The 27,388-nt window shown below is 39.4% G+C and overlaps 2 protein-coding genes across 10 annotated transcripts in view; both read right to left on the minus strand.

Moving 5' to 3' along the window:
• l1camb (L1 cell adhesion molecule, paralog b) overlaps positions 1-27,388 on the minus strand; it is an 86,861-nt gene that overhangs the window by 22,524 nt on the left and 36,949 nt on the right. For 6 of the 9 annotated variants that reach the window (XM_037541548.1, XM_017715588.2, XM_017715594.2 and 3 more), the window contains 9 exons: positions 13,707-14,027; positions 11,860-11,874; positions 11,596-11,698; positions 9,187-9,356; positions 7,650-7,772; positions 7,280-7,450; positions 4,822-4,936; positions 3,938-4,122; positions 869-1,000 (listed from right to left, as the gene is read on the minus strand). In XM_037541548.1, the coding sequence (XP_037397445.1) occupies positions 869-1,000; positions 3,938-4,122; positions 4,822-4,936; positions 7,280-7,450; positions 7,650-7,772; positions 9,187-9,356; positions 11,596-11,698; positions 11,860-11,874; positions 13,707-13,839 (1,147 nt within the window). In that variant the 5' untranslated portion in view covers positions 13,840-14,027. The remainder of the gene's footprint in view (positions 1-868; positions 1,001-3,937; positions 4,123-4,821; positions 4,937-7,279; positions 7,451-7,649; positions 7,773-9,186; positions 9,357-11,595; positions 11,699-11,859; positions 11,875-13,706; positions 14,028-27,388) is intronic. The other 3 variants (XM_017715587.2, XM_017715590.2, XM_017715593.2) reach the window with 2 other exon arrangements.
• On the minus strand, positions 22,060-22,533 carry LOC108438076 (period circadian protein-like). Its single transcript, XM_017715620.1, has one exon. The coding sequence runs from the start codon at positions 22,531-22,533 to the stop codon at positions 22,060-22,062; it is 474 nt and encodes a 157-aa protein (XP_017571109.1).

Here is a 27,388-nt window from a genome sequence, read left to right on the forward strand (position 1 = left end):
GGAACGTTATGCAAATAAAAGTGACATGATGATGACCAAAAGAAACTGAAAACTGAGCAGCACAGAATGCACTTTATCTCCGCCAGCATGAAACAGTACACTGCTGTTTTGCTAGCTAGATAACTATTCCTTCTTCTTCTTCTTTCGGCTGCTCCCTTTAGGGGTCGCCACAGCGGATCATCTGCCTCCATCTTGCCCTATCCATTGCCTCCTCTACTTTCACACCAACCATCTCCATGTCAACCTTCACTACATAGCTAGATAACTATTCCTACTAGAGATAATATAATGGCAGCAGTGCTTTTGTTGTAAATAAGTCAATAAATAAACAGTAACTGCAAAGACCAACTGTTTTCCTCACATACTGACTGCACACACAGGGATTAAATACAAATAAGCACACAAGCGATTTCTCATCAGGATTTTTATTTTTAGCTGGAACGCGTCTGATTTGAGCTTGGTGTCAATGAAACCATGGCAAAGTTTGAGTTTAGAAAAACCCATGGGTGATGAGCAACCAGCAATTTGAACACAGGTAACAGAGACTTTAATGGTTAATGTGTAAATAAGTTGTTGTTAACCTAAAGATGAGGCACATGCACTATTTGTGTCATTCTGTGCTAGACTGTGGGGTAGTAATGTCAGTGTTATATGGCTAGGTAAGACATGCCTGCTATCTCGGCTGTTTCAGCAGGGCTGGGTGGTGGTTCTCTCCTGCTGCTATGTTTGATAAAATAGCATCTGCCTTTACAGTGTATTGTTTCCCACGTCTTCCTCTTCACCGACGCCGCAGTACTTTTACTGCAGTCATTATTTCATTGCAGTAGCAACACTTTTACTGGAGGATACTGTGTTTGTGTGTCTGCACCTAATATAGGAACTCCGTTGATTTTCCATGTGATCTGAGGAGTGGGGATGCCCTCTGCCTGGCAGTCCAGCCGCACCGTCTCTCCTGCAGCGTACAGTTGACTCTGAGGCTTTTTAGTCCAGTACGGAGCGGCTGCAGAGAGAAAAACAAATAATTCTCATCTCAATGATACCTGAACATCAGAAGACGTAAAAAAGTTTTTTGGGCACACCTTGCTTTTCAGAAATGTGTTTTTCATACAAATTATTATGTTTTATTTGTAGGTGCCTTGCCTTAAGCCCAATGACCACTGGGACAGGCTCCAACAGACCCCTGAGACCCAGAAGGATAAGCTTCTTAGATAGTGAGTGTATAAGTTAATGGAAAGAGCTTTTATTCTAAGCATTTCTATTGGTCCAATCATAATGAAATTGTCACAATGTAAAGGACAGCTGCTGAGCTTAAATCATGCAGAAAAGTTTCAACCCACAGTATTAAACCCAACTTGGCTGTCATCTGACTTGGCTGATATAAAACAAGACACAGTTGTAGAAAAAAGCCTGGAAACCTTTTACCCATTCCTACAGCTGGAACTAGAGAAGATTATCTCTTCTGCAAATTGCACAACCTGCATACTCAATGCAATTCCCTCAAAATTACTCAAAGAAGTACTGCCAGTCATTATAAACCCTATTTTAACTATAATAAACACGTCCCTTAGTCTGGGCCATGTACCCAAAGCTTTTAAACTAGCAGTTATCAAACCCCTGATCAAGAAACCAAATCCTGATGTTAGCGTATTGTCAAATTAGAGGCCTATTTCTAATTTACCATTTATATCAAAGATCTTAGAAAAAGCTGTGGCCCAACAACTTAGTTCATATCTACATAAGAACCATATATATGAAAAATTCCAATCTGGATTCAGGCCACACCACAGCACTGAGACAGCTCTAGTTAAGATAACTAATGATCTTCTTCTTGCCTCTGATCAAGGCTACGTATCCCTGTTAGTGCTACTTGACCTCAGCGCAGCTTTTGATACAATAGACCACAATATTCTTCTAGAAAGGTTAGAAAACATGTTTGGAGTCACAGGGACGGCCCTATCATGGTTCAGATCTTACCTAACAGAACGTTATCAGTTCGTTACTGTAAACAATTTATCTCCCATTTATTCAAAAGTAAGATTTGGAGTTCCGCAGGGCTCTATATTAGGACCTTTATTATTTACTCTATACATGTTACCGTTAGGCACAGTTATAAGCAACCATGGTATTAACTTTCATTGTTACGCAGACGATACGCAACTGTACATATCAGCCAAGCCTGATGACAAATACAGATTAAAGAAAATGGAGGACTGTGTAAAAGAAGTGAAAGGCTGGATGTCACAGAATTTCCTCCTACTAAACTAACAAAACAGAGGTTCTCCTTCTGGGTCCAAAATTAGCAAGAAATAAACTACCAGATTTAATTTTAAATCCTGTCGACTTTCCAGCCACACCTGGTTCAGCAGCAAAAAATCTTGGCGTCATAATTGATTCAGATTTATCATTCGATCAACACATAGGCAGCATCACTAGGACAGCTTTTCTACATCTTCACAACATTGCCAAGATAAGAAATGCTCTATCCCTGCGTGACGCAGAAACACTAGTACATGCCTTTATTACTTCCAGGCTAGACTACTGTCACGCACTACTGTCAGGATGTACGAGCAGGAATCTAAGCAAACTTCAACTAGTCCAAAATGTTGCAGCCAGGGTCCTCACTAAAACTAGAAAATTTGATCATGTCAGTCAAGTGCTACCATCACTTCATTGGCTGCCTGTTAAATTCCGTATTGATTATAAAATTCTTTTATTGACATATAAAGCCATACATGGTCTTGCTCCTGAGTACTTACAATACCTTATTTCCCATTATGAGCCATCACGACTACTCAGATCCCAGAGTGCTTGCTTATTAATTGTTCCCAGAATTCATAAGGCTGCAGCTGGGGGAACAGCCTTTTCTTATAAAGCCCCCAAACTCGAATGATCTTCCAGAAACTGTTCAGGACTCAGACACAGTCTCAATCTTTAAAGCTGAAAACTCACTCGTTCAGTTTAGCTTTTGGTAGGTAATATTCCCCCTTAGATAAAGGCAGCAGATCCAGGGGTCCATGGACACAGGGAATTATAGTAAACTGAGACGCTGGTGCTGTTGTCCCGCTGCGGTCACTCAAGTTTGTGGACGATGGTGTGGAGGGATGCCAAACTGATTCAGAGTGCTGCCGTGTCTGTGTGTCCTTCTGGTTCTCTCCTTTTAGCTAAGCTGTCATAGTCAGATCTGCCGGAGTCGTTAGCCACACTCTGGAAATGTTTACATCCCCTGTTTTACATACAACAGACAGAATAAAACTAATTCCCTCTCCCTGCTTTTTTTCCGAGTATACAATCGCCCACATGTCTGGCCGGACATTGAAGGACGACCGACTGCCGAGCCCTCCTGCTACCCACTTCAGACCAGCTGCCCACACCCCAGCTACCACCACCTGCCTTGGACTAGCTGCCCACCCTACACTGATGTTCTCATAGACTCCTAGCTATTCCTACTACCAATACTACTGCTATTAATATTAGTAATATAATCACTTGTAGGTAGTTTGACCAGAGGAGGATGGGTCACCCCTGGTGAGCCTTGTTCCTCCCAAGGTTTCTTCCTCAGTTCTGAGGGAGTTTTTCCTTGCCACTGTTGCCCATGGCTTGCCCACCAGGGGGGTTTTACATTTTTTACATTCTTGTTAAAACTTTGTCTTTTCTGGAATTCTGTGAAGCTGCTTTTTGACAACATCCATTGTAAAAAGCGCTATACAAATAAGTTTGACTTTATTTGAGGAAAAGTAAAAACCGCAAAAAATGGAGGTACATGTTTTTCATTGGACAGCAACGATATATAAAACATCTTAAAAACATTGTTTTTATGACTTTTTTACCCATCTTCAAGTGTGCCAATAATTATGGAGCTGACTGTATAATGATTTGTTGCCGCTTTTTTAACTAAGAAAATTATAATGTGTGCATGCATGTGTCTGTGTATACTTACCTTTCACTTCGACCATATATGTGTGTGATATGAACCCATGTGAGTTGTTGGCAGTGCAGGAATATTCTCCATCATCACTCTCCAAAATTTCCTCAAAGCGCAGCCAGCGATCATAATTCAGCACTGAGGCTCTGTCAAGAGAAAGTGGGCCATCTTTCCTCTCCCAGGTCACGGTGGGAGTGGGTCTGGGACAGAAATATGAAATATGACAAATAAGGATGTAATTAGTGGTGGATGGTAATCTCAAGTGATATTTAAATTATTAGCATTAATGAAGAAATCATAATGTTTACGCATTCCAAATTGTCCTTCACTCTGAAGCATACCACAAATGACGCACGTTTTTGTTGTTGTTATTTAAATTAATATTGTTGTGTAACAGTGACATATACATACACTACTGTTTAAAAGTTTGACATGACAGAGAAATCTGTACAACTTTGTGAATAAAGTTAAAATAAACAGAATATCACAAGTAAAATCTAAAAATAATAAAAATAGGTACATAAATTATATTCCTTATCATTTATTCAAACTATTAACTATTGAGGAATATAGAATCTTGTAATGTTTAAATCCAAACTGTTAATAATATTATTGTATATATACAACAAAAATTGTCAATAGGGCAAGTGATTCTAATTTAAATGCACATCATCCAGTTTTCTATCTTTAGAGTAAAAAAAAAAAGGAAGACATAAAAGCCATAAAATGGAACAGTGAGAATATGTAAATGTGTATAAGGTTTAAGATGACATATGATACAGACCGACAAAGTATATTACAGTGTGATATATACTTTTGAAAATACTTGCTTCTACTGTACGTGTGGTTTGAGTCAATGGGTTTTCTATTCTGGCTCAGTGAGCCTATGTAGTACTTACAGGCCATGTGGAATGCACTCCAGTGTCAGGGTCTGTCCTCGGAGGGCAAGGTAGTGGCTGTGTGTGCCTTCGGGCCGGTGAAGACGTGGCCGTCTGATCTTCGCCACCATGTTAGCTTTAGATAAAACAGACAAAGCCAATGAATGGAGGAATAGAGCATGTTCTGATATATAAGCAGTACAGATGTTGTTTTTACTGCTTATCTTAGATGTCTTACATATTGATTGTGGTCTGTTATAGTGAAGTGTACACGAGTGCATTTAAAACATTAATTCTACTGTTAACAAGAACCATTTATGCAATTTCTGGAGTATTTTAAAGAACACATTCAAGTGAAGTTGCGTGGCTTGTATTAGAGGTACAGAATGCTACAGAAAGCTGAAAGTAAACCTACTCTGGGCTGTTTTTAGAACTGTAGTTTCATAGCTAAGCTAATGCTAGCTGGCCCCTCTTTGCTAGTTAACTTAGCTTAGCAAATGAAATCTAAACACTCCAGTACTAGTTTGATTCAACTAACTGGTGATCTGCTATCACAAGTATAGATGATAAAAAGTCTAACAGCAAGAGCAAAGTCATCTGATTAGTACTGGAGTGACCAAAAGCTGAAATCAAACCTGTTCTGTTGTGCTTTAAGCTGTGGCCTGATAGACTAAGCTAATACAAGCACACATTTGAATGTCTGCTGTTTAAGTGAAAGAGAGACAAAAGATTGAATTATTCTGTGGTGATGTGAGCTGTATCCTGCTGGAATACGCCACTGCTAGTACAACTAGCCAGCTACAGCTGCAACCCACCACGGAAAAGGCTCAGTTTCAGTAACTGATGCTTAAATAGTTTGTGTTTAGATGATGTAAAGAATCTGAGAGAACGGTGTTGTAATGACAGATGGAATCAAATGTGTTTTGTAGAGTGTGGTGTGTGTGTAAATATTAGGCTGTTAACAGTGAGTCACTGTTTTGTAGTTTTCTTCAGTATTCCTTAATTCCGATTTAGCAGCACAGCAGATGGAAAAAGAAAAAAGAAATTAGTCTCACAAGTCCGCACTAGCACAGTTTGGCCTTGAAAACCATTTGCATCTACAGTGGAAAAGAGGCCAGTGAATTCAAAATGTTTTGAACTGTGGAGTGGAAGTGGATGGCATGTTTTGAAACTTTGACACTGTTTACCTAAAACTTCTCTTTTCAAAAAAATTTGGGTTTTCCATGATATGGGGCCCTTTAAGTTGCATGTATTGTATCTTCCTATGCCAGTCACTTTGTACACTTTATGGTTAGATAACCACCTTGTAATGTATAAGAAGAACAGATGTCTGAGGTGCTTCCAGTTTTCAGAGGATGTGATAAGCATGTCAATTAAATTCAATTAAATTATATTTTTATTGCGCTATTTACAAATCGATTAGACATGGTAAAGTTGCTGGCTGGCTATTACTGTAGTTTTGCGTCCATCACCCCTACCTGCTTTGGGTTTTTTTTCAACACCAACAAGGTTTTAACTGAGAGCATACTAAAAGGATTTAGTCATGGATGCTATTGTAGGTTTCTTTGGCACTGTGATCATTTTTTTTTTTATTTTAACATAGGGATTGTAGCCTAGAGCACAGACGTCTTGCCAGCAAATTTACAAAAAAGCTTCTCTGCACATGTTCACCCTCAATAGCATTCTGCTCTGGCTGTCTCTGGGTGGTGAGACCAGCTGGTTGTTGGTGGGAGTCATGGCTATAATGGTTTCTTCTGTATTGTTGGTGTCAAATCAAGCATAGGAGGCATAATGCTCATCTGGCAGAGAGTCGCTCTAACACATTTGCCTGTCATAGTCTGTGAACGCTTCAATAGTTGCTGAATAACTCAGAAAGTCTTTCACCAGGGAGCGTCCATGGATTCTTGGCTGGGGTGTTATCACCGCAAGACTGCATCAGGAAGTTTTATTATAGCTGTTTTGTCAAATACAATTCTCTAGGGAATATTTAAAAAAAAGACCTATCAGCAAATTAGAATAATGAAAATGTTTGCTCATCAACAGAACAGAAACTAGAGTATAAGAGCAAAAAAATTAGCACCATATTTAGGAAGAGCCAATAATGCTTGCTGCACATCTACCTACTGCCATTTTTGGGCAACATCCAAGATTAAAGCGAAGATCTAAGTGGAACAACAAACTAATCCCTTTCTAAAAGTGAGTGGTCTCACTTCTAAGACCGGGTGGCTGACCATCTGTTTAAACAGTCATGCTGAGAAAAATTGTCCATACAATGCACCAAATATACAATGCTTACTGCTGATGCGACAAGGCACAGTATCTTATGAACTGAATAGAATTACAAATAAGAAAAATATTTTATATTATATGTTCGGCATTTCATGATATTATTCAACTGCAATACAATTCAAATGCATAAACCTTTGCTAATGTTATAATTAGTATCTGTAGTGGTCATGGTTAGGGAACTGGTACTCACATGGGTTAACATGCAGGGAGATAGGCTCCTTCGGTAAAATGGTTCTGGCAGGGACATACTGTGCATTGCAAGTGTAATCGTCTCTGGTGTCAGTAACCAGCACGTTGGCAAAGTAAAGATTGCCATCCAGACCAATGGTGACACGTTCATTCTGTTTAATATGTAGCAACTCTGAGGAAAGACAAGATGGCTGTTAGGCTAACATGGCAAATGCTAAACTACACATGTAATGACTAGTGACTACTCTCACAGTACAGCTCTAGCAGTTGTTATCACTAAGGAATTCAGTTTAATTCAACTCAGACCATTCCGACAAACAAAAAGCTTGTCTGAATGAATACGACAATGGAGAGGAGGATGTTTGACTCACTCTTGTCCATCCAGTGTATGTAAGGGACCACTGAGCTGTTAGGTGGATTACAGTGGAGAACCACATCATCCCCCTCATTCACTGTCTTCCTCACTCTCCTTTCTTTTGGCAAGATTGGAGGGGCTGTGGGACACAAACATGAATATATTAGTTAAGAGCACTGGCAACTGCTAGCCCATAGATTGTTGTTGGTGGTCAGAACACACAATATGCTGCAGTGTTTGCTGGGGACTGTATTGCATCTTAAAATAAAATAGACTAATAAGAATGGTGCCGGTAGGAGGTAGAATAGGCCTGTGTCACAGGCCTGATTTGGCCTGCGGACATTGTGTTTGACACATAGGGTTTAGACTGAATTTTGTTGGGCTACTGTCAGTTTTATGTCAAGTTGCATTTGGGATGGATTCTAAGCTTGTTGCTGTGGGAAACACTGGCTTGATTAAATATCTTACTGGCCCCCTAGATTCAAAACACTCTTGCTACGCAGACTACTGAATGACATCATGCAATCCTTGTTACTAAGTGATGGTTGTCTTGGTAACTGGGAGGCTGAGTCAGCCGAGGCCACAGATGCTCTGGTTTGTAGCGCATATCATGAGTCACAGCACCGTACAGTAATTCTGACTGTATAATCTTTACTGAGACCCCGTTTTCTTTGCCATTTTCCTCCAGCATAATTATAGTTCATAGTTCAAATGTTTTACAGTAAATTAGGTTAAATAACATTTCACATTGAAGCTTTGGAATTGAGGAGTCTGATTGCTTAGGACAAGCAAATACACTACCAATTAAGAAAGAAACCAATATTTAGTATTGAGGGTAACAATAAATCTTGTCCTGTCAAATCTGTGTTGTTGTTCAATTTGCAGAAAACAACTAAAAAATATCATTCCTAAAACTGTTGCGTATATACAGCTAAGGGTCAGTTGGACTTACATCTTAAACTTAAAACCAGCTATTACTACCACCTTACATGTACTACAACATAATTATTCTATTTAATCATTATAATATATATACATCATATGGCGGCTTGGTGGGTAGCGCTGTCGCCTCACAGTGAGGAGGGCCTGGGTTCGATTCCCCGGCCGGGTGACAAACTTCTCTGTGTGAAGTTTGCATGTTCTCCCCGTGTCTGCATGGGCTTCCTCCCGCAGTCCGAAGACATGCAGTTAGGTCAATTGGGCATGCTACATTGCCCCTTTGTGTGTGTCTGTCTGCCCTGCGATGGACTGGCGACCTGTCCAGGGTGTATCCTGCCTTCTGCCCGATAACCGCTGGGATAAGCTCCAGCACCCCACCACCTTCTCCTGAGGGAGAAGCTGTGTCTGTGCTAGTCTGCTTGTTATCACATAGCATAAAAAATTCTAGTTCTCATTCCGAGAACAGCAAAGGGCATTTTTACTCACTGTTCCCTTATTCCTATAATGCAGTTATAAATTAGTTTTGAGATTTTAGATAACATTAGAACTTACTGTAGGTCAGCAAGAGTTATACTGAAATGGCTGTACAAAATCAGACAGCAGGAGGGACTTACGCTCTGTGATGAGCTCCATCACGTCAGACATGGCCGTTCCCAGGTCATTAGAGGCGAAGCAGCGATATGTCCCCTGGTAGTACTTCAGATCTTTACTCTCATTTGCTGTGATGACCCCAGAACTATATGAGCCTTCTTCAAACAACTTCCCATCCTTCACCCACCGAAACCTGAGTGAACGGAGACATTGACAGCCAGAGGAGAAAAGGTGGAAGCAGTTTTAGAGACAGTAAAGTGAGCAAGTGAGCAATTCAGTCAGAGGAGAATAATGGTAATAATTCTGTCTCATGATTACACTTCTTGTGTCTTCCTTTTTCTCATGTTGCTGGCCTGCAAATCACACCAATAGTGGGGGAAACATTTAGACATCGAGACTGAATGCATGTGTTCTATAATCTGAAATATATTTGACCTAAAGCAGATGTCTGAAATTTTATAAGGGACATTAACCAAGTGGTTTATAATATATATAATAACATTATTACTATTTGCAATATATAAAGCTGTTCAGAAAATATTTTAGTGATCAACTGAACAAAGTAAACTTCTATTCATCAGAAGAACTATCTGAGGCTCTTATTGTGATAGTGCTGGCCCTGCTGAACGTGAGTGAGGTTACTGGGAGGGAAGTGCTGGTTTCAGAATCAGAATCCTTTATTGATCCCAAAGGGAAATTGCAGTTGTTACAGCTGCAACCATTTATGTAAAAGAATCGTTTGATAATTATTCAATCATCTGATAATTCAATTAATTACTTAATTCTGAGACGCTGAATCTACTGCTGTGTCCAGAATGAATCCACAAAGGCAGGTTTAACTAACAGTCTAAATATAATAATAGCTATGCAGGTATACACTCCTTGTTTTTGTTGATGTTCTAAGTGAAAATGAGTTAACACTAAAATAAGTTAACCTCTAGTTATCCTCTACAGAGAGTACACATCCATACATTTTAATGCACAATTATGGTTTAGTGGCTGCTTTTAACACATTGGGTAAAAATCAATAAAATGCGGCCTGAGCAAAAGTTATGGCATATTTTATATTTTAAACTCAGCAAATAAACAGAATTTGTGCACTAGAATTAGCAGATTAATGTTAAGTTTGTTCCCTGTTGAGGATGTGTTCACTTCTTTTCACTTAGAAAATGATTCAAAAAGGTTATTTGACCAGAAGTGTGTGTCATATATATACATCAGATGTATGTAGCCACACAAAAATGGAAAAAGAACTGATTTGCAGGCCTGGTTGAAGGTTAAATTGTAAGCATATGAAGTGTTTGAAGATACCTGATTTAAAAGTTGATGTTTAAAGTAAACACATCTTCCTTACCATAGCATGATGTATTTGTGAGTGACAGTATGAGGGAGGATATCTCTGACATTTCACAGTGTCCATGTTTTCATTATTATTCTTGTAAAAATTAAGTAAAAACCTTTACAACCAGTGAGGCAGATGAGAAAAGTTGCCTGTTTCTTTCTCCATGTTTCCGGAGTGTCTGTTTTCCATTGAGTGTGAAACTGAACAGAAGGACATGAACTGCAGAAGGTTTGATATAATGGCATTTTTGTCCCTGTGTTACACTGACTTGACCTAACTTGCTTATCAAGAGCACATAAGTTACAAGGTTCAGAAGTGTACCTCAGATAAATAGCTGGAGGTTTCATTTAATGAACAGTCTGACACTAGGCAGGCTCTCTGTCAGCAGGCTTTTTTTATTTGTTTGGCTTAGCGTCTAATACAAGAATTCAGATTGAGCATTCTGGGAGTCGTCAACAGTAAATACAGCAGCTGTCGCCCCCCTAAAATGCTTTACAGATGCCATTTGCAACCACAGAGCTGACGCTGGTTTTTCAACATTCGCTTAATAAAGTCAAAACTTTCAGCTGCATTTATCTGCATTGCAGATTTCCAGTTGAAATGAATTCCTCTATGCAAAGTGAAATACTCATTTGCTAGTTTGCTACACTAGTTAAACAGTTGAGGAGTGATGTATTATACCTAGTGTATAAATTGAATTTGCAGCATTTGTGTTTACTGTTCACTTATTATAAAAAACTGCTCTATTTTGTCATAAGATTACATTTGCACTAGATAACATCAATATATGATAAGGCTCTAGTCCTTTAGGTTATAATTGTTGCAGAACCCAGTCAGTTTGGCTTCCACTGTTTGTACAAATGTTGTAATTAAATTCAGATGAAAGTATAAATGAATAAATGTACAGTACCAGTCAAAAGAACAGCCACATCAACTCATAGAGTTTTAATTTTTATAAAATTTTCCACATTTTAGAATAACAGTGAAGGCTAAAATGGGGCGAAATATCAAGAATGGGTAGAAAACAGGGTTGAAAGAGGGAGTGAGGCGGAAGGCTGGAGGAGTGGAAAGATGACAGAAGGTTACTTACTTGGGGGCGGGGTTACCCTTGGCCTCACACTTCAGAAGAACATCATCCAGGTAGAAGGCTGTGTAAGACTCTGGCTGAGACGTGATTACTGGAGGCTCTTTGACTACACAGAGTTAAAATGCACAGAAAGTAAAGCCACAATGAAAATCAGATAAACAGTCTTCAACAAATACAAATAACACAGGGGAGGATTGCTGGACTGAAAAAGCAAATGAAAAGGCAGAGACATTGAGAAAGGTATTATGATGAAGTTAGAGCACTTACGGTCATTAATTACATCTGTACAGCCAGAGGACAGCAGACGGGGAAAGAAGAGACAAACAAAAATGAAGAACAAGCAGTTCTTGCTAAACTCTAGAGCTCTTATCTGGTATTAATCTCAAGATTATTATCCAACACCTACTACTGATCAGCAACTATTGATCCACATACAGTCACCCTGTGCAGCAGTGGGCAGTTTATCAGAAATTCTTCTTATAATATTACTTTTGTCATAACCTTTATAGCACTATGCCATAAATAAGTGCAGATGATGCAACATACAATCAGTCAAAACGAGCCTGACCTGGTCCTCAAATAAAGCCCAGAACCTGCTCCTCAACAGCTGCTACTGACAACAAGAATGACTTATATATACTTGTGTAAATATTTCGGACATTAAACATTTTGTCCCTTTGTGTACATGCCACATATGTTTATGCATTCATATATTTCTCAGTCCTATTTGTACTGTTTTACTATGTTAGCCTAATATATCACTTTAATGTCAGTTGTTAAATATGATTTTATAAAAGTAAAATAATAGATGCACTGTAAAATATTGTCACAATTGGCCCCTCCCACTCCTCCATGGGCTTCTGTTTACATGTCCATGTGCTTCTTTGTTTGGTTTCTTCCTAGTCCAGCCCCCTTGTTTTCTGACTCCGCTCCTGATTGTTTCCACCTGTGTTCTCCACCTGTGTCCTGTATTGTTTGCTATTTGTTATTCTGGCCTCCGTTGTTTGTTTGATCCAGTTTCTTCCTCGTTATGTCTGTTCCCCTCTATCTCCATGAACCTGGACTGTCTCGACCCTGATTATGGATTTGCCCCGAATAAATCCTTGTTACATATATATATATATGTGTGTGTGTGTGTGTATATATATATATATATATATATAAGACATAACTGCACTACACACTGACATATACCATCAAAAACTGTTATTATACCCTGACATAATTTTTTGTCCATACTACCCACCGTTACCTTAAAGTTTATATTATTTTATATATTAGTCTTTTAATATTAGTAATATTAGTCTAGCCCCACATTCAGACTCTTAATTCACAGCTCCAACAATTAATGATCATAATCATGATTAAATCATAATCATTTTGGCAGTGGTTATAAACTAGGAATGAGGGCTGTTGACCAGTGGGCTAAACAATGACAAACAAACAACATCAACAGCAAGGTGGAGCTACACGGAGGGATTTCTAATAAAGTGGCTGGGTAATGTGCACATTACTGCACTGTACTCTAGTCCAAGTTCATTATTCTATGAAAAATCAAATTTGCCCATACATCAAACCCTTACCCCAACATGGTCAATCAGCCAAGACAGGCTTGGTTTCTGAAGTTCACTTCTTTAGTTTCAGCCTGGAGGTATGAGGAAAATGCAGCTACCAAGTAACAGCATCCTTTAAACTGTATGCTGTATTCAGAGACTGCATGTCACAGTGTTATCTACAACCAGACAAAACTACAGACAAATTTCAGATTTCTATATGGTTATTACTGTTTTAAGTAATGGTAATGTACTTTAGTCCTTGTTTACAGGTAAAGGTGTGTCACACAGTGTCAAAAACAACATAATTGAGTCTATTAGAGATTACTATACTACTCCATTGGTTTAAGGTCAGTGTGTGTTGATTTAGACACGCAGGCTAATTGGCGGAGTATATGCTTCCATTAACTCTTAGCTACATTAGCATTTTAACTCAAAACTAAGAAGCAAACTTGAGACACCAAACATATTGACCACATCAGAAGGAGAATGTGTACATTATTTTGCTGAATTATCCCCTTGAGGACATGAGTCAGTTCTTGAACTGTTGTGGAGACTCACAGTCTTTGGGTATGTGCATGCCTCCTTGGGTTTGTCCCAGAAGGAGCAGCAGAAAAACAGAGAACAGCAGTTGACGGCTGGGGGCTCCGAGCTGCCCTCTAGTGGCTGCTGGCTGACACTGCGCTGGAGGCATTGTTCACTGTCCCATCAAACGTCCACCTTGTGTCCGTCACTCACACGCACTTATACAGACATACACGGCCACACACATACACCACCGTGCTGAGGGGAGGGGAGGCACACGGGCTGTGTGTGTAGGTGTGTCTAGAGCGTGTTAGAAGAAAATGGATCTTCTCTGAATCTCCGGTCAACGCCCTTCTGCTATGAAAGAGAGAAAAGGAGAACGGGAGGGGGAGGAGCAGGGTAGAGAGAGAGGGATGGAGAAGAAGGTGGAAAGGACAAGGAAAAGAAAAACAAGAAGAGGAAAAAAGAAAGACAAAGGACAGAGAAAGACAGAATTAGTCTCATTGGAATCCAAACACACTCTAGAATTCATTAGAATCAGACAGAAAAAATGCATTCAAACATGTTTTGGCTTGGACTAGTTATCACTCAAAAATGTCTGGTACTGATACTCAGACTTCCCTACAGATTTTCCAGCTCCTTCTTCTAATGTCTTTCTGCAGCCACCCTTAAGAACATTCTGCTGTAAATGGAAACTGACTCAGATATTTTGAATTAATGTAATCAAGTTAATATTTGTACCCCATAACTCTGCAGGGACCTATCAGAGGACCTACAACTCTGTTGTTTCTCTGTGTGTGAAATGATGTGACACTGTGTTGAGCTGCTGGTGAGCAACTGAAGTGAAATCGGAGTAGTGAGAACCCCCTGCTGTGAAAAACAATTCACAGCTGTCCACAAAGATGGCCATGTCTGTCACGCCTTGCCTGGACTCTCAGACTGAAACAAACTGCATTACCCAGACTCCTCCGGGAGGTCAGGTGACTTCTCAGCCTCCTTCTGACTTGGAGTCCGAGACGGACTACACTGCCCACAATCCTAACGGGAATCATGTGACCTCTGACACTTGTGCACCAACCTATCAATGCTGACAGTCCCCTGATTACTAAGAAGTGTCAGATGTGTATGTTTATCACATGTTTTATTCAGATACTCTAGAAGTCTTGGCTTTAGACTTAGTCATTGCGAGGTATTGCTTCCTGGTGAGCATACTGAGCGGTTATTTCTGATTGTAGACAATTCTGATGTTATTTGACCTTTGCCTATTTATTCACTCTCCATTTTTGCTTATCCCTTTTGTACCGTTGCCTTGGACTTGGTGTTTTTGGAACCTTATTGCCTGCCTTTCGACTACGTCTTCAGCCTTGCCCTCGTCTTTTGTTTGTTTGGTGTTCTGATCACTATTGTGATCCTGCTTCGCCTTTTGCTTCTGACCCACGCATGTTATTTGACTACGCTTAAGTCTAGTCATAATAAATCCAATCTTATTGGTTTTATCTGCAAACATCTGGATTCTGTTAGTTTGTTACAGTGTCAGGATAAATGGACAGCTGCAGCTTTCTTCGTATCAATCAATCCTGCCCAACTGACACAATAAACACACAACATTTAAACACAGTAACACTGTAAATGTTGACCTGCTCGCTCATCTACAAACATTTAACAGCATGTTACACAAAAGCCTCAACAACTATATATAATACAATATACTGTATGACAGAACCAAAAATTGGTAGACACCAAAACTGTCCCATCAGATAAACAGCACTTAAAGCTTTCATCTTTGAGAGAGAGCAGAAATTCAAGCTGCTTTGGATCTGAAAACATCCACAGGTGTTTCTGTCCACCCTTCCACTGTGAGAGGACATACATCAATTCCAGACCTCAACATCACTGAATCTGTTTGAATTACTTCAGAAAATGACCAAGCAACTTCTAAGACCGAACTTTAAAGATATGGAAAGCTTTCCCTGCAGATTTCTTAGAAAAATTTAAAGTGAGTCTCCTGAAAGGAATGGAAGGTGTATTAAAGGTTTACAGTAATAAACACTAAATATTTAAAAATGTATTATTATTTATTGTATATAATATTATTTATTATTATTGTTGTGGGTTCTGTGTAATTTTCTGTTAAATATATGTTTTGTGTATATATGTGCAGTGTAGGAATTTAGATATTTATTAACACAGATTTTTTTGGTACATGGACTACTGAAATAATACAGAATTTTGTTACCCAGCCCTAATGCAGCTGATCAACTGCAACTGGGGTTAAGAAGAGAAATCTGCGAAAAGCAAGCTAATGATATTTGCGCACATAGTGGTGCAATTGGTATGTACAGCAAACAAAAGGAAACATAATGCCACTGAACAAGTGGATCAGAGAACAGCACTGCAAATAACATTCACTCCGATTAATAGGACAACAGAGCAGCATTAAATGAGGAGAGATCTGTAGTGAGCATCTCAGAAAGCCACTTTAAATACAAACTAATAGCTTTGATAGGCGAGTGTGGCAGCTGTGCTTTCTTTACTCTGCTCTTCTCCATCCTTCGCTCTGTCTCTCATTCCAGCCTTTCCTTTCAAAGCGGAAATCGATAAAACCGGACCTTTCCATCACTTCCCACAGATTAGTCATATCTTACGGTCTAAATCAGCTGTACACAAACACAGATAATCACGTCTGGCCCTTCAGAGATAAAGGCTCCAACAGTGCTTCCATAATCAACCAATCAGACTTGGGGCTTTTAAAGGAGACGTCAAGCGAAATTTCAAAATTGCCTCTTCTCCCTTTACCATAAATACAGTCAATCAGCCAAGACATGTTTGGTGTCCTTCTTTATAACATATCTGTAGAAATAGACCAATATAGACAGAATTAAGGCTTTTTAACTATATGACATACTTTAGATAATACTTTAGTTAGATAACTGGAATTCTGTGAAGCTGCTTTGTGACATCACTTGTAAAAAGTGCTATACAAATAAATTTGATTTGATTTGATTTGAACTGTGTGTCATACAGTGTCAGAAGCCACATAATAAAGTCTAACAGACATTATTTTAAGGGAAGGGTACAATGATAATAACAGACAATAAGAGATGGCCCCAATCCGATACTAGTTATGGGTATGGGGCTGATATGATAAGAAAATGCCGGAAGGGGAGGTAATAAAAAAGAATGAATGTGACCCAATCCTGTAATAAACCTATCCTGAAACAGCACTGATTCTCACTGTGTGATCTTGTTAGCAGTGGCAAAGTAGAATGATTGAGTAGCTTCGGTATTATAAACTACTTCTAGATCAAGTGAACTGTTTTAATTAAAAACAAATCATTTTGAAGCCTAGTGGTTTCAAAGAAAAATATCAGATCAGTATTTATGCTCAAGCTTTCAATACTCGTAACAATTTGCCAATAACTAGCTGCGATCTTTCTGACCAGTATTGTGATTATGATTTAAATTTTGATTGTTTTCTATAAACTGAGGTCAGCCTACACTTTTTCTGGGCTTAGCACAGTTTGCCAGCCTACCAGGTATTTGTGGTTGCTTCTGATTAGTCAAAAAAGCAGTTCACAAGCTCCATGTTATTATCTCTGATGATAAGCATACATAAGCTTCTATTACTTGTTTGCTACCCTAGCCTCAATGCTCCAATGTAAAACCAAAGCCGGTTATATAGTAGATGACTTTAAAAATCATAGCATATTTCTGAAACGGAGAGCATTATAAACTTAACATCAGTCTTTCACAGAATTTCTTATCTTTAGGTTGTCAGGGCTAGGTAAAAAAACTCAAAATCCCAGAGCTGCCCCATTATCACATTACATACATTTAAACTGAAATGAAACAGTTTAATAAAAAAAAAAACAAAAAAAAACACACAAACTGAGGATGGATCGGGGGTTGAAAAACACAGATATCACAGTGAGAGCCATAGAATATATCACGACTAACTGGAAGCTGAACTGAAATTGTAAAGATACTGGCTTGATGCCTGGGTCCAACCCTTATAAACACAATAAAGGATCTTACTTGCTTGTGTTCTACAAGCGGCTCCTCGCTTCTGTACAGACTGCCGGCATACATGTACACATTTTTCTCTACTCTTACAGCTCTCTGATTGGCTGTTGCCTAAATCATTCAGTACATTACTGAACGTCTCTCGCTACAAGACACAAATTTTTTTGAGTTACAAAAATCAAACCTGTCTAAAATATTAGAGGGCCTCAGATCACTCCAGTGTTCGACTGGAGGGCTAAAGACTGATTAAAGTCGGATTGTAATCGCTTTAGGTTGTGAAAATTTGTCGGGGACTAATTAGGGTTAGAAATAGGCTAAATGTTGTACAGTGTAGGTCTAAGGCAACCTTCAGACAGCAAACTTAAAGTTTTGGCTGACATGTGGGGTAAGAGAGGAAAAATGCAAATTCAGATTTCTGCCAAACTACTGTGTCAACATTCTCCTTATTTGGTGGTGAACTCTACTAAACTGTGTACAAAAAGTCACATTTGCACACTGCTAAATGTGTACATTAGTGAACCACAATGTTATTAGTAAATGACTGTGAGCTGTAAATGTCCTGGTGTGTTTAATAATGGAAGTGCTGTGTTGGGACAGCTGCGCCTCACTCACACACACACACTTCACCCCCCTCTCCAAACCCTGTAATTACCCTGTGTGTCCCAGCCCTGCATCCCTCCCTCTGAGCTGTTCGCTGTTGTAGTTAATTCCCGTCCCATCGAACAGCCTATTGTCATTCACCACCTCTCGACCTCACACACTCACACACTCTCTGTCAGGGTACAGATACACAAACACTCAGATACATACGCACACACACACACACACACACACACACACACACAAACTGTGTAAAATCATGTCTCTGGGCAGCAAGTGTGTTCCTGCTAGTAAAAACATTATTTTAGTGGGAAAAAAAACAAATAAGTAGCAAGTCTTTCTTGTTTTTTTAAAAAAAATAGAAGAACATCATATGGGATCCCTCAGCAGCATGCCTAATATAATTTAATGGATTAATTAAATGGATTTAATGGATAGGATTAAATAAGTTTAATAAATTAGGTATTGGATGGCAACTGTAAATACTGGACTTCCTCAGTGTGAAAATTTCATGAGCAATTGACCAAGAGATTTTCTTTATTATTTTAGAGAGACAATGTTTAATTACGACAATGACAATATGTTTAATAATAATAACAAACATTTGTATTTCATAGGAATAAACCCAAAGCTAACTGTATTTCTCTACTGAACATTTTACTGATCCTCGTGCAACTGAGTGCTTGAGATGTAAACAGAGTGATTCAGAATGTTTGGTGTGAAATGGTTCAGATTTCATTACAGTGGTGGTGATGGGAACCAGGGATCACCATGACTACAACACAAATATACACATTTTATTTACTGTCCAAAACCACCAGTGAACCTACATGTGTCTTCTCAGTTTTACATGGAATGTTGATAATGGGAAAATAGTGTAAAATCTGAAAAAATTAAATAAATAGTTTTCTTTGAGGATTATTTGGCCTCATAACACCCTGCATATTATGTATCTTGTCACGCAGCCTCCTGAACCGCTTGTGGATACGAACTCAATCTCCCAGAATCCCAGAGTCGGTGGCTCCTATCAGCTCTCCAGGTTTCCGGAATATTGATAAGGCTAAAATTCTTCTCAAAACTATCTTAAAACAATGTCTTAGTCATCAGGCAGTGCATTCACAACCATTACATGTAATAACTTTCTGTGAGGGAGCTTTTAGAGGTGGATGCCTGGTTCTTATCAGCACCACTGTGTACAATTCAGACTTGGCAAGTTTCTCTAGAACACAGCGTTTCACAGCAAACCACTCTGAATAAGTTTCTTAACCATTTATTTATGTGGAAACTTGGTGGTTGTCCTATTTACGTTTAGATGTAGCGCTAAGCAGCTACAGTATTACTTGAGTAAATGGAAGTCATCACAATTACAGTCTTTTACTTTTCTTTACATTTTTCAATTAGGGGGTATTTTTCCATGTGGAACGCAGCCAAACGTTCCGACACCCATACAATGTTCATGTTTTCATCAGACTGGGGGACCCCTCAAAGAGATAAATACACACATGCATATAAATCAATAATATCAAAGATTTATTCTCAGTGTGTAAGATCTTTACAATCATGCTCAACAGAGTGGAGCCAGTCTTTCAGAAGATGAAGTCATGCTTGCCTACACACACACACATACACACACACACAGTTCCATTGCTGTGTTAGCGTGATAAGACAGCAGAAATAGCTGGTGTGAGGAGGTGTTTTCCACCCCCTGCCTCGTACTGAAATCACCTGACTGTTTCTGCCTTCAGGGATTCCTCTCACACACACATCTGTCACCCTGTCCTTGGGGGTGTGTGTCACCTGGCAGGCGCATTTTCACATTAAATAAACCAAACATGACGAGAACAGCACTAAGAGAAGTGCATTTAAAACATACAAAAGCCTGAAGATACTCTTCTGTGTGCAAGTAAACATGCAGTTTGTCTTTATAAATGCATGACACTGTTTTCCCACAGGACAGAAAAATCACAAAGAGACCTATTCAATATCTATAGAATAACATTCTCCTAGACAATAATGAGACAGACAAAGGAGACTTTAAATGTCTCTCCTGCTGCTCAGACATCTCTCCTGAGAAAAAGTGTCTAGGAACCCAGCATATGACTGTGTATCTACATTTTTCTTGCACTTCATTTTTCTCCATTTACAACGTTTGTGTGTTTATGTAACAAAAACAGTCAGAGTTCATTATTACATGACCATTTTCCAGCCTCTTTCTGCCTCTCTCTCTCTCTCTCTCTCTCTCTCTCTCTCTCCAGTGTGCACGTCCTCATCATGTTGATGAGTACACACTGAAGTTTTGTAGATGTGAGGACATTTTACTTTTCCTCCATTATTCAGTGATGGAGAAATAAACAAAGTCATGCAGAGTATGATGTTAATGATTAACCATTAATCGACAAATGCAGAAATGTTCGACCAATGGCTTCAGTTTGAAAGTTCTGATAAGCAATTGGACTCTAAGCCTTCTCTCACTGACTATATGAGGGACCCTCGCCTCAAACGCTTTTGCTTTCATCCAACAATACGGAGGCAATCGGCAAAACTGTATATTAATAATCACCAGACAGGTGTTTGTGGCAAGGTGAGGCTGGTGGTGCAGAAATCACATAACAGCATCAGGGAGACAAAGTCAGCAAGAAAATTACCCTAACCCTAACCCTGATGTTTCTTCAGGGAGAATGCTACTCAACTCAAGCTGATGACTCTGAAAACAGACAGCTATTTCAACAATATTCCATCAGCCCTGAAAATATTGGTGGAAAGTCAACAGAGCACGATAACCGAGGTCAGTAACTTTAGTCAAATTCCATTTGTGTGTACTGTCCACTTCAGTAGAACCAGAGCAGATATTCTCAGCTGCTGGCCTGCCTGTAAACAGACTGAATAATAGACTGACCCCTACTCATATGGGCATTTCGGCATTCTCTACAAAAACGGAAAGGATAATTAGCTACGTGGCACAGAGCTACAGTAGATTACAACTATTTCTACACATAATGTTGCTTCTTTAGTGTAGCTTTACGCTATAGCCTACAAATCTGTTTACTAGTCAGTGGCTAACCAATAAGCTAGCAACTTTTTTGCTGACTACTAAATTATGAATATAAACAACAATCTAACCCCGTCAAGTAATATATTGTACTAGTCGTAAAAAAACCTTGAAACTTATTTATCTTCAATGTAAATTAATTTAAAAATACTTTTGGAGTATTTCTTCTAGTCCACTCATCATGAAATTTTGACACGGTTTAAACAGCAGCTGGCCTTTTCACATTATGTAAATAAAAATGGTGATGCAAGGTTTTGTTCCGACAGTGCTGTGTTGGTTAATGTCACGGTTGGCTCCTCCCACTCCCCCATGTGCCTTGTGTTTACTTCCCGGTCGTCCACGTGCTTCTTTGTTTTGATTGTTTTGATTCTTCACTGTCCTGCCACCTTGTTTCTTGACTCCGCCCCTGATTATTTCCACCTGTTTTCCGCCTGTCCCTCGTTATCCCTGTTTGTATTTAAGCCCTGTGTTTTCCTGACTTTCTTGTTGGTCTTTGTTTGTATGTATGAATTGTGTTTGATGTTTTGTTTGGTGTTTGATCTTTGTTTGATCGGTCCCCGTTGTTTGTTTAACCTATTTTTATTGTCATCATGTCCCTCCTGCTCTTTGTGTTGGCTCTCTGACTATGGACCATCTCAACCCTGACTTTGTATTTGCCCGTAATAAATCTTGCTTTTCTCAGAATGTGGGTCCGCCTCCACATTGCAGCAAGAAAGACTACGGTTTGTGGTTGTTCCATTGGGATGAAACTCCGGCTGTTCCTACACAGCCCAAATTACCCATGTCCCAATGCCACCAAGCCAGAGACAGCAGAGACAGAGAGACAGAGACAGGCCCGTCTGCCGCCGTGGACGTCACTGTAGGCTCACGTGCTTCCGTGGATGTTACAGCTCCTTTGTTCCTGCCCGTCCCCCCCTCGCCTGTGTCTGCTGATCCCCATGAACCTCCTGTTCTGCCTGTGTCTGCTTTTGTGTCCCGTTTTTTTTGTTCCTTTGTTTTTGCCCTCTCTGTTCCTGGTGTGGTCTTGTTCCCTTCTGTTGTGTCACTGCCTGTTGCCGTTCCTGTGGTGGTTCCCATTCCTGTCTCTCCTTCCGTTTCTGTCCGGGTGTCTGTTTTGGTTCCTGTTCCCCTGTCGTTTGTGTGGTCTGTCTTGCGTTCTTGTTTTCCTTGTCCTGTTGTGCCTTCTGTCATCCCTCGTTTGGTGTCGTTTTATGTTGTGCCTCCTTGTCCTCCCTCCTGGCCCTTGTTTCATCCTTGTTCTGTTCATGTTTTGTCTCCTCCTGTGTATTGTGCTGTCTTCTGTTTCCTCTTCTGTACCTGTGCCCTTGGCTTCTAATTCATGTTCTCGTGTCTCTGTTCCTGTTCTTGCTTCTGTTCCTGCTTGTGTTCCTGTTTCTGTGCCTTCTGGTCCTGTTCCGTGTATTGTGTCTGCTCCTGTGCCTATTCCTGTGTCTGCTCTGTTTCCTGTGCCTATTCTGTCCTCTGTTCCGTGTGTCCTGTGTCCTGTACCTGCTCTTTTCACCCTGGCTCCTGTCCCTGTTTAGTTTGGTTCTGTCCCTGTTTTTGGTCCCTTGTGTCTGTGTTTGGTTTTGTTTTTTTGTTTGGCGCACTTCAGAGCCGCGCGCCTTGGTGGGGGGAACTGTCATGATTGGCTCCTCCCATTCCCCCACGTGCCTTGTGTTTATTTCCTGGTCGTCCACATGCTTCTTTGTTTTGATTCTTCACTGTCCTGCCTCCTTGTTTTGTGACTCCAGCCCTGATTATTTCCATCTGTTTTCCGCCTGTCCCTTGTTGTCCCTGTTTGTATTTAAGCCCTGTGTTTTCCTGAGTTTCTTGTTGGTCTTTGTTTGTATGTATGAATTGTGTTTGATGTTTTGTTGGTATTTGATCTTCTGGAACCGTTGTTTGTTTGACCTGTTTTTAGTGTCATTATGTCTGTTCCTCCTGCTCTTCGTGTTGGCTCTCTGACTATGGACCGTCTCGACCCTGACTTTGTATTTGCCCATAATAAATCTTGCTTTTCTCAGCACGTGCGTCCGCCTCCACATTGTTCCATGTTACAGTTAACTTGGGCTAATATGTGGAATTAAGTTCATGACCTTTCTGTCATACCTTATGTTAGGCTGTGTGTATTCAATAAAGACTAAAGTTTTGTTTGTATAAAACACCATGCTTCCTCAAGGGTCTCGTCTGTGATTTCAAGTTTGTTGATTCATTGTTAATCACTGGCTAATAACTAGGCTTGTTATCAAAAGAACTTGCCTAATTTCTAAATTTCACATGGCCGTCTTCAAAAATTGTCTTTGCGACATCATGTCTCATTCCATCGAGAGCAAAAGCATTACTAAGGAACGTATAATGCCTGCACTCACACGTGCCATTCTTTATATACGCACACACACACACACACACACACACACACACACATATATATATATATATATATATATATGTGTGTGTTCAAAACCAAAATTTTGCAAATGGGGAACTGATTACAGCTAAGCGTGCACGGCATTCTGGCATTCCAGCCTAGCCAGTGTGTGTGCTTGTGTGTTGGGGGCGGGGCTTCTGCCAAAATTGATGACTATGTCTTTAACGGTATGTGCATCTTCATGACTGTGAAATTTGAGTGCACATGAGTGTGTGTGTGTGTGTGTGTGTGTGTGCGTGTCCAGCTATTCCGCCTTATTAAATATTCACAAGCACCAGCTGTGGCACTGGGTAAAATGGGTGGGGGCGGGGCATGAGTGCATTAATCTTTGCCCCGCCCCACTCCCATCCCACTCTGACCTGCACTCCCCTGAGATTGCTGTCAGCAGACTGAGGTGAAGGAGACATGGAGGAGAGTGACAGGAATAGATGACGACAGGAAGGAAAGACAGATTCTGAGAATGTAGAGAGAATGAAGAGATGATACAGAAGAAATTATTCATAACACTGACCTCAACACATTATACACAACTTTACCCTTTCACCATCACCGCACTACAGTAATATATGGCAGCAAAGGTGAAGGTGCTGCATATTATACAGACACAGAAACATGCAAATGTACAGAGACACTCTAACCAGTAATCTTACAGAATTCTTCCAAAAAAAACATTAACACACAGGAACAAATACATATGATGAAGAAACCATCCTTCATTTATTTCTAGTAAAAACGACCTATAAGTACAAGCTAAAAATACAAAGAAGCCTCAACAGCCAAATATAATGTAAAATAATATTGTAAATATAATAAATAAATGAAAATAAACTTGTTTTTTCACACTTATTTTTCTTTGACTTACCACTTTCTTGTTCAAGTCAACTGTCTTATATCTGTTGTTAATTTAGCTAAAAGCCACTCATTACAACACATATAACAGAATCCTAACATAATGGAACACTACTCTTAACTGCAAAAAAACAGATTCAGTCGCCACACAACACAATCTGTGCATTATCAAGTGTGATTATGAATGCATTTGAGAAATGGCCCGAGCATGTTAGGGCACCATACCAAATTCAACTGAACCGTCACAATAACACATCCACACACACTGCGGCTCATTAATACATAATGAACCTGTCAGTCTGATGAAATGACCTTGAACTGAATGTTGAGTGGAACCGGCAAGAAGCGGTAACTGACAGCAGTAACACGACGCTGATTGCACTGTGTAGTCATGACTAAATTCAGCTAGATGTTAGGAAAAACGTAAACCACATTTATCCGCGTAGACAAAAAAGCAGGCTTCCAACAGCTGGCCCAACCACATAAGAGACAGAAGTACACATCGCTACAGCCCCCATGACAATTTATTGTTTGATTTTTATTATTTTTCACAGCAAAATATGCCTCCATAAGAAAAATGTATATTAGAAAGCTTTTACTTTATCCATATCACATTACTGAAGCAAAGCAGACAAATCAACATTCTAAACCGTTCCTTATACAATTACTCATGGTACACAATGGTAGTTCAATAAGATATAAATGAGATGTTTTTGTCCCTTTAATGCTAATGCTTTTTTTTTTCTACAGTATGCATTAAGGCCAAATGCCATGTCTTTTTTACAGCGCTGGCGAGATAACGCTTTGGCAAATTTCTTACATTCTCAGCATTTCCCTTGTTATCTGCATTTGAGGGTAACCCTAGCCCCCTCCTGCTCTCCAGTTCTACTTAAATCACTTCCTCTCTGCTTTATTTCCATATTAATCCCCCCTTCCTCTCTCCTCCCCTTCTATCTGTCCATCTCAGGCCAATTTACTGCCCCCTGCCCACACCCCCACCAGCTGTCTCTCTATGCACACATTCCTTGTATGTCTAGCACCTTCACTAACCCCTATTATGTCCATGTGTGTATTTATCTCTATCTGGGGACCAAATCCACTCAGGGTGATGAAAACATGAACATTGTATCAGCCCAAAAATCCTTTTCTTTCTCCAAAACAGCAGCTTTTATTAGAAAAGGTTAAAGACTGCTGAAGTTTAGTTTTTCATATGTTAGGTTGGTAACGGACAAAGAAAACTCAGCAATCTATTCTACTAGACCATAGAAGTTGTGGTTATTGTTAGTGATATCAAAATAATGCCTTTATATTAATTATTTCTATTTCATAAATTGTGTACAAAGTATAGTTTATAAACTTTCATTCATTCCACACTTGCATTTTTAATAGAAAAGGAGAAATCTGATTATTCTTAAATGTTATTGTTGTGTGTCCAATCTTGTTCTACAGAAAGAATAAAACATAATTAATTTAAATGTTGTTTTGTATTCATCACTTTATCACATTAAAACAGAAATAAAATCTGTCCAGATTTGACACATTTAAATACAAAATATGTATGCATATGTAACTCATTAAATAAATATGAGATTAATTATGAAATTGTGTAATTACAATCAAATTTAATGGCAAAGTGACAGCAATGCTTACCGCTTGACCATTACATCTGTATGAGCTTGTTGGACATGCCATTCCAAAAATACAGGCTTCAATACAGACCTGTTCCAAAGCACATTTAGCAGGACAGAAATTTCATAAACTGGCTTGTGCCAAAGGTGGAACCCATCAAAGTGCTGTGTTTAGAGTCACTAAGCTCATCAGTATGACCCATTCTAATGCCGGTGTTTGTCTAAGGAGATAACTATGTGCTTGATTCTATACACCTGTGAGCAATGGGTGTGGCTGAAACACCTGAGCTCAACAATTAGCAGGAGTGTCCACATAATTTTGGCAATAAAGTGTACCTATAACACCTAATATGAGTCTACCTATATGACTTTTTTATAGAAAAGACTATTCGAAAGGCAAATTTACAGTGAGAATATAACAAAAACTAAACACTTTTTAAAATCTGTGTATGCTAACTTAGCAGCAGCTAACTTACTCTGGTAACATTCAATTTAATGCAAAATAAATCCTTTTCAATGTGCATATGACATCAATATTCTTTAGCAAAAATTTGGGAAGGCCACACCTATAGCTTGTTTTATGAACATCTTATAAAATTTCCTTTTCCTGCAAAACGTTACTGCTCCTCGTATCTCACGTCAACGACATGGGATTGGGCCTTCTAGCTTAAAGCTGAAGCCCTCAGAAATCTAACCTAAATTCTGAGAGCTCTCACTCATCTCACTCATAGCTCTCATACTATAACCATACAATGCAGGTGTGGTCCAACATCGTAAACAACAACTGTGTGTATCCTAAAATGTCAGACGCTCTGTTTTAAGTCTGAGCACCAGACTGCAAATGCTAAAATGCTGAACAGTTCATTCCAAAACGTGACAGATCTATCATACAAAATTTTGGTAATTAATTTTAAAATGAGAGTTCTAGGGAAACGTACGGACTCAGATTTCTTTACAGTGGTGATGATAGGAACCAGAGGTCGCCATGACTACAACGCAAATATAGACATTTCATTTACTATCCAAAACCACCAGTGAACCTACACGTGTCTTCTCAGTTTTATATGGAATGCTGATGATGGGAAAACCTGAAATAATAAGTTCTCTTTGAGGACTATTTTGCCTCACAACACCTTGG

This window comes from Pygocentrus nattereri, chromosome 9 (genome assembly GCF_015220715.1).
Source record: "Pygocentrus nattereri isolate fPygNat1 chromosome 9, fPygNat1.pri, whole genome shotgun sequence".
In the NCBI taxonomy this organism is placed as follows: Eukaryota; Metazoa; Chordata; class Actinopteri; order Characiformes; family Serrasalmidae; genus Pygocentrus; species Pygocentrus nattereri.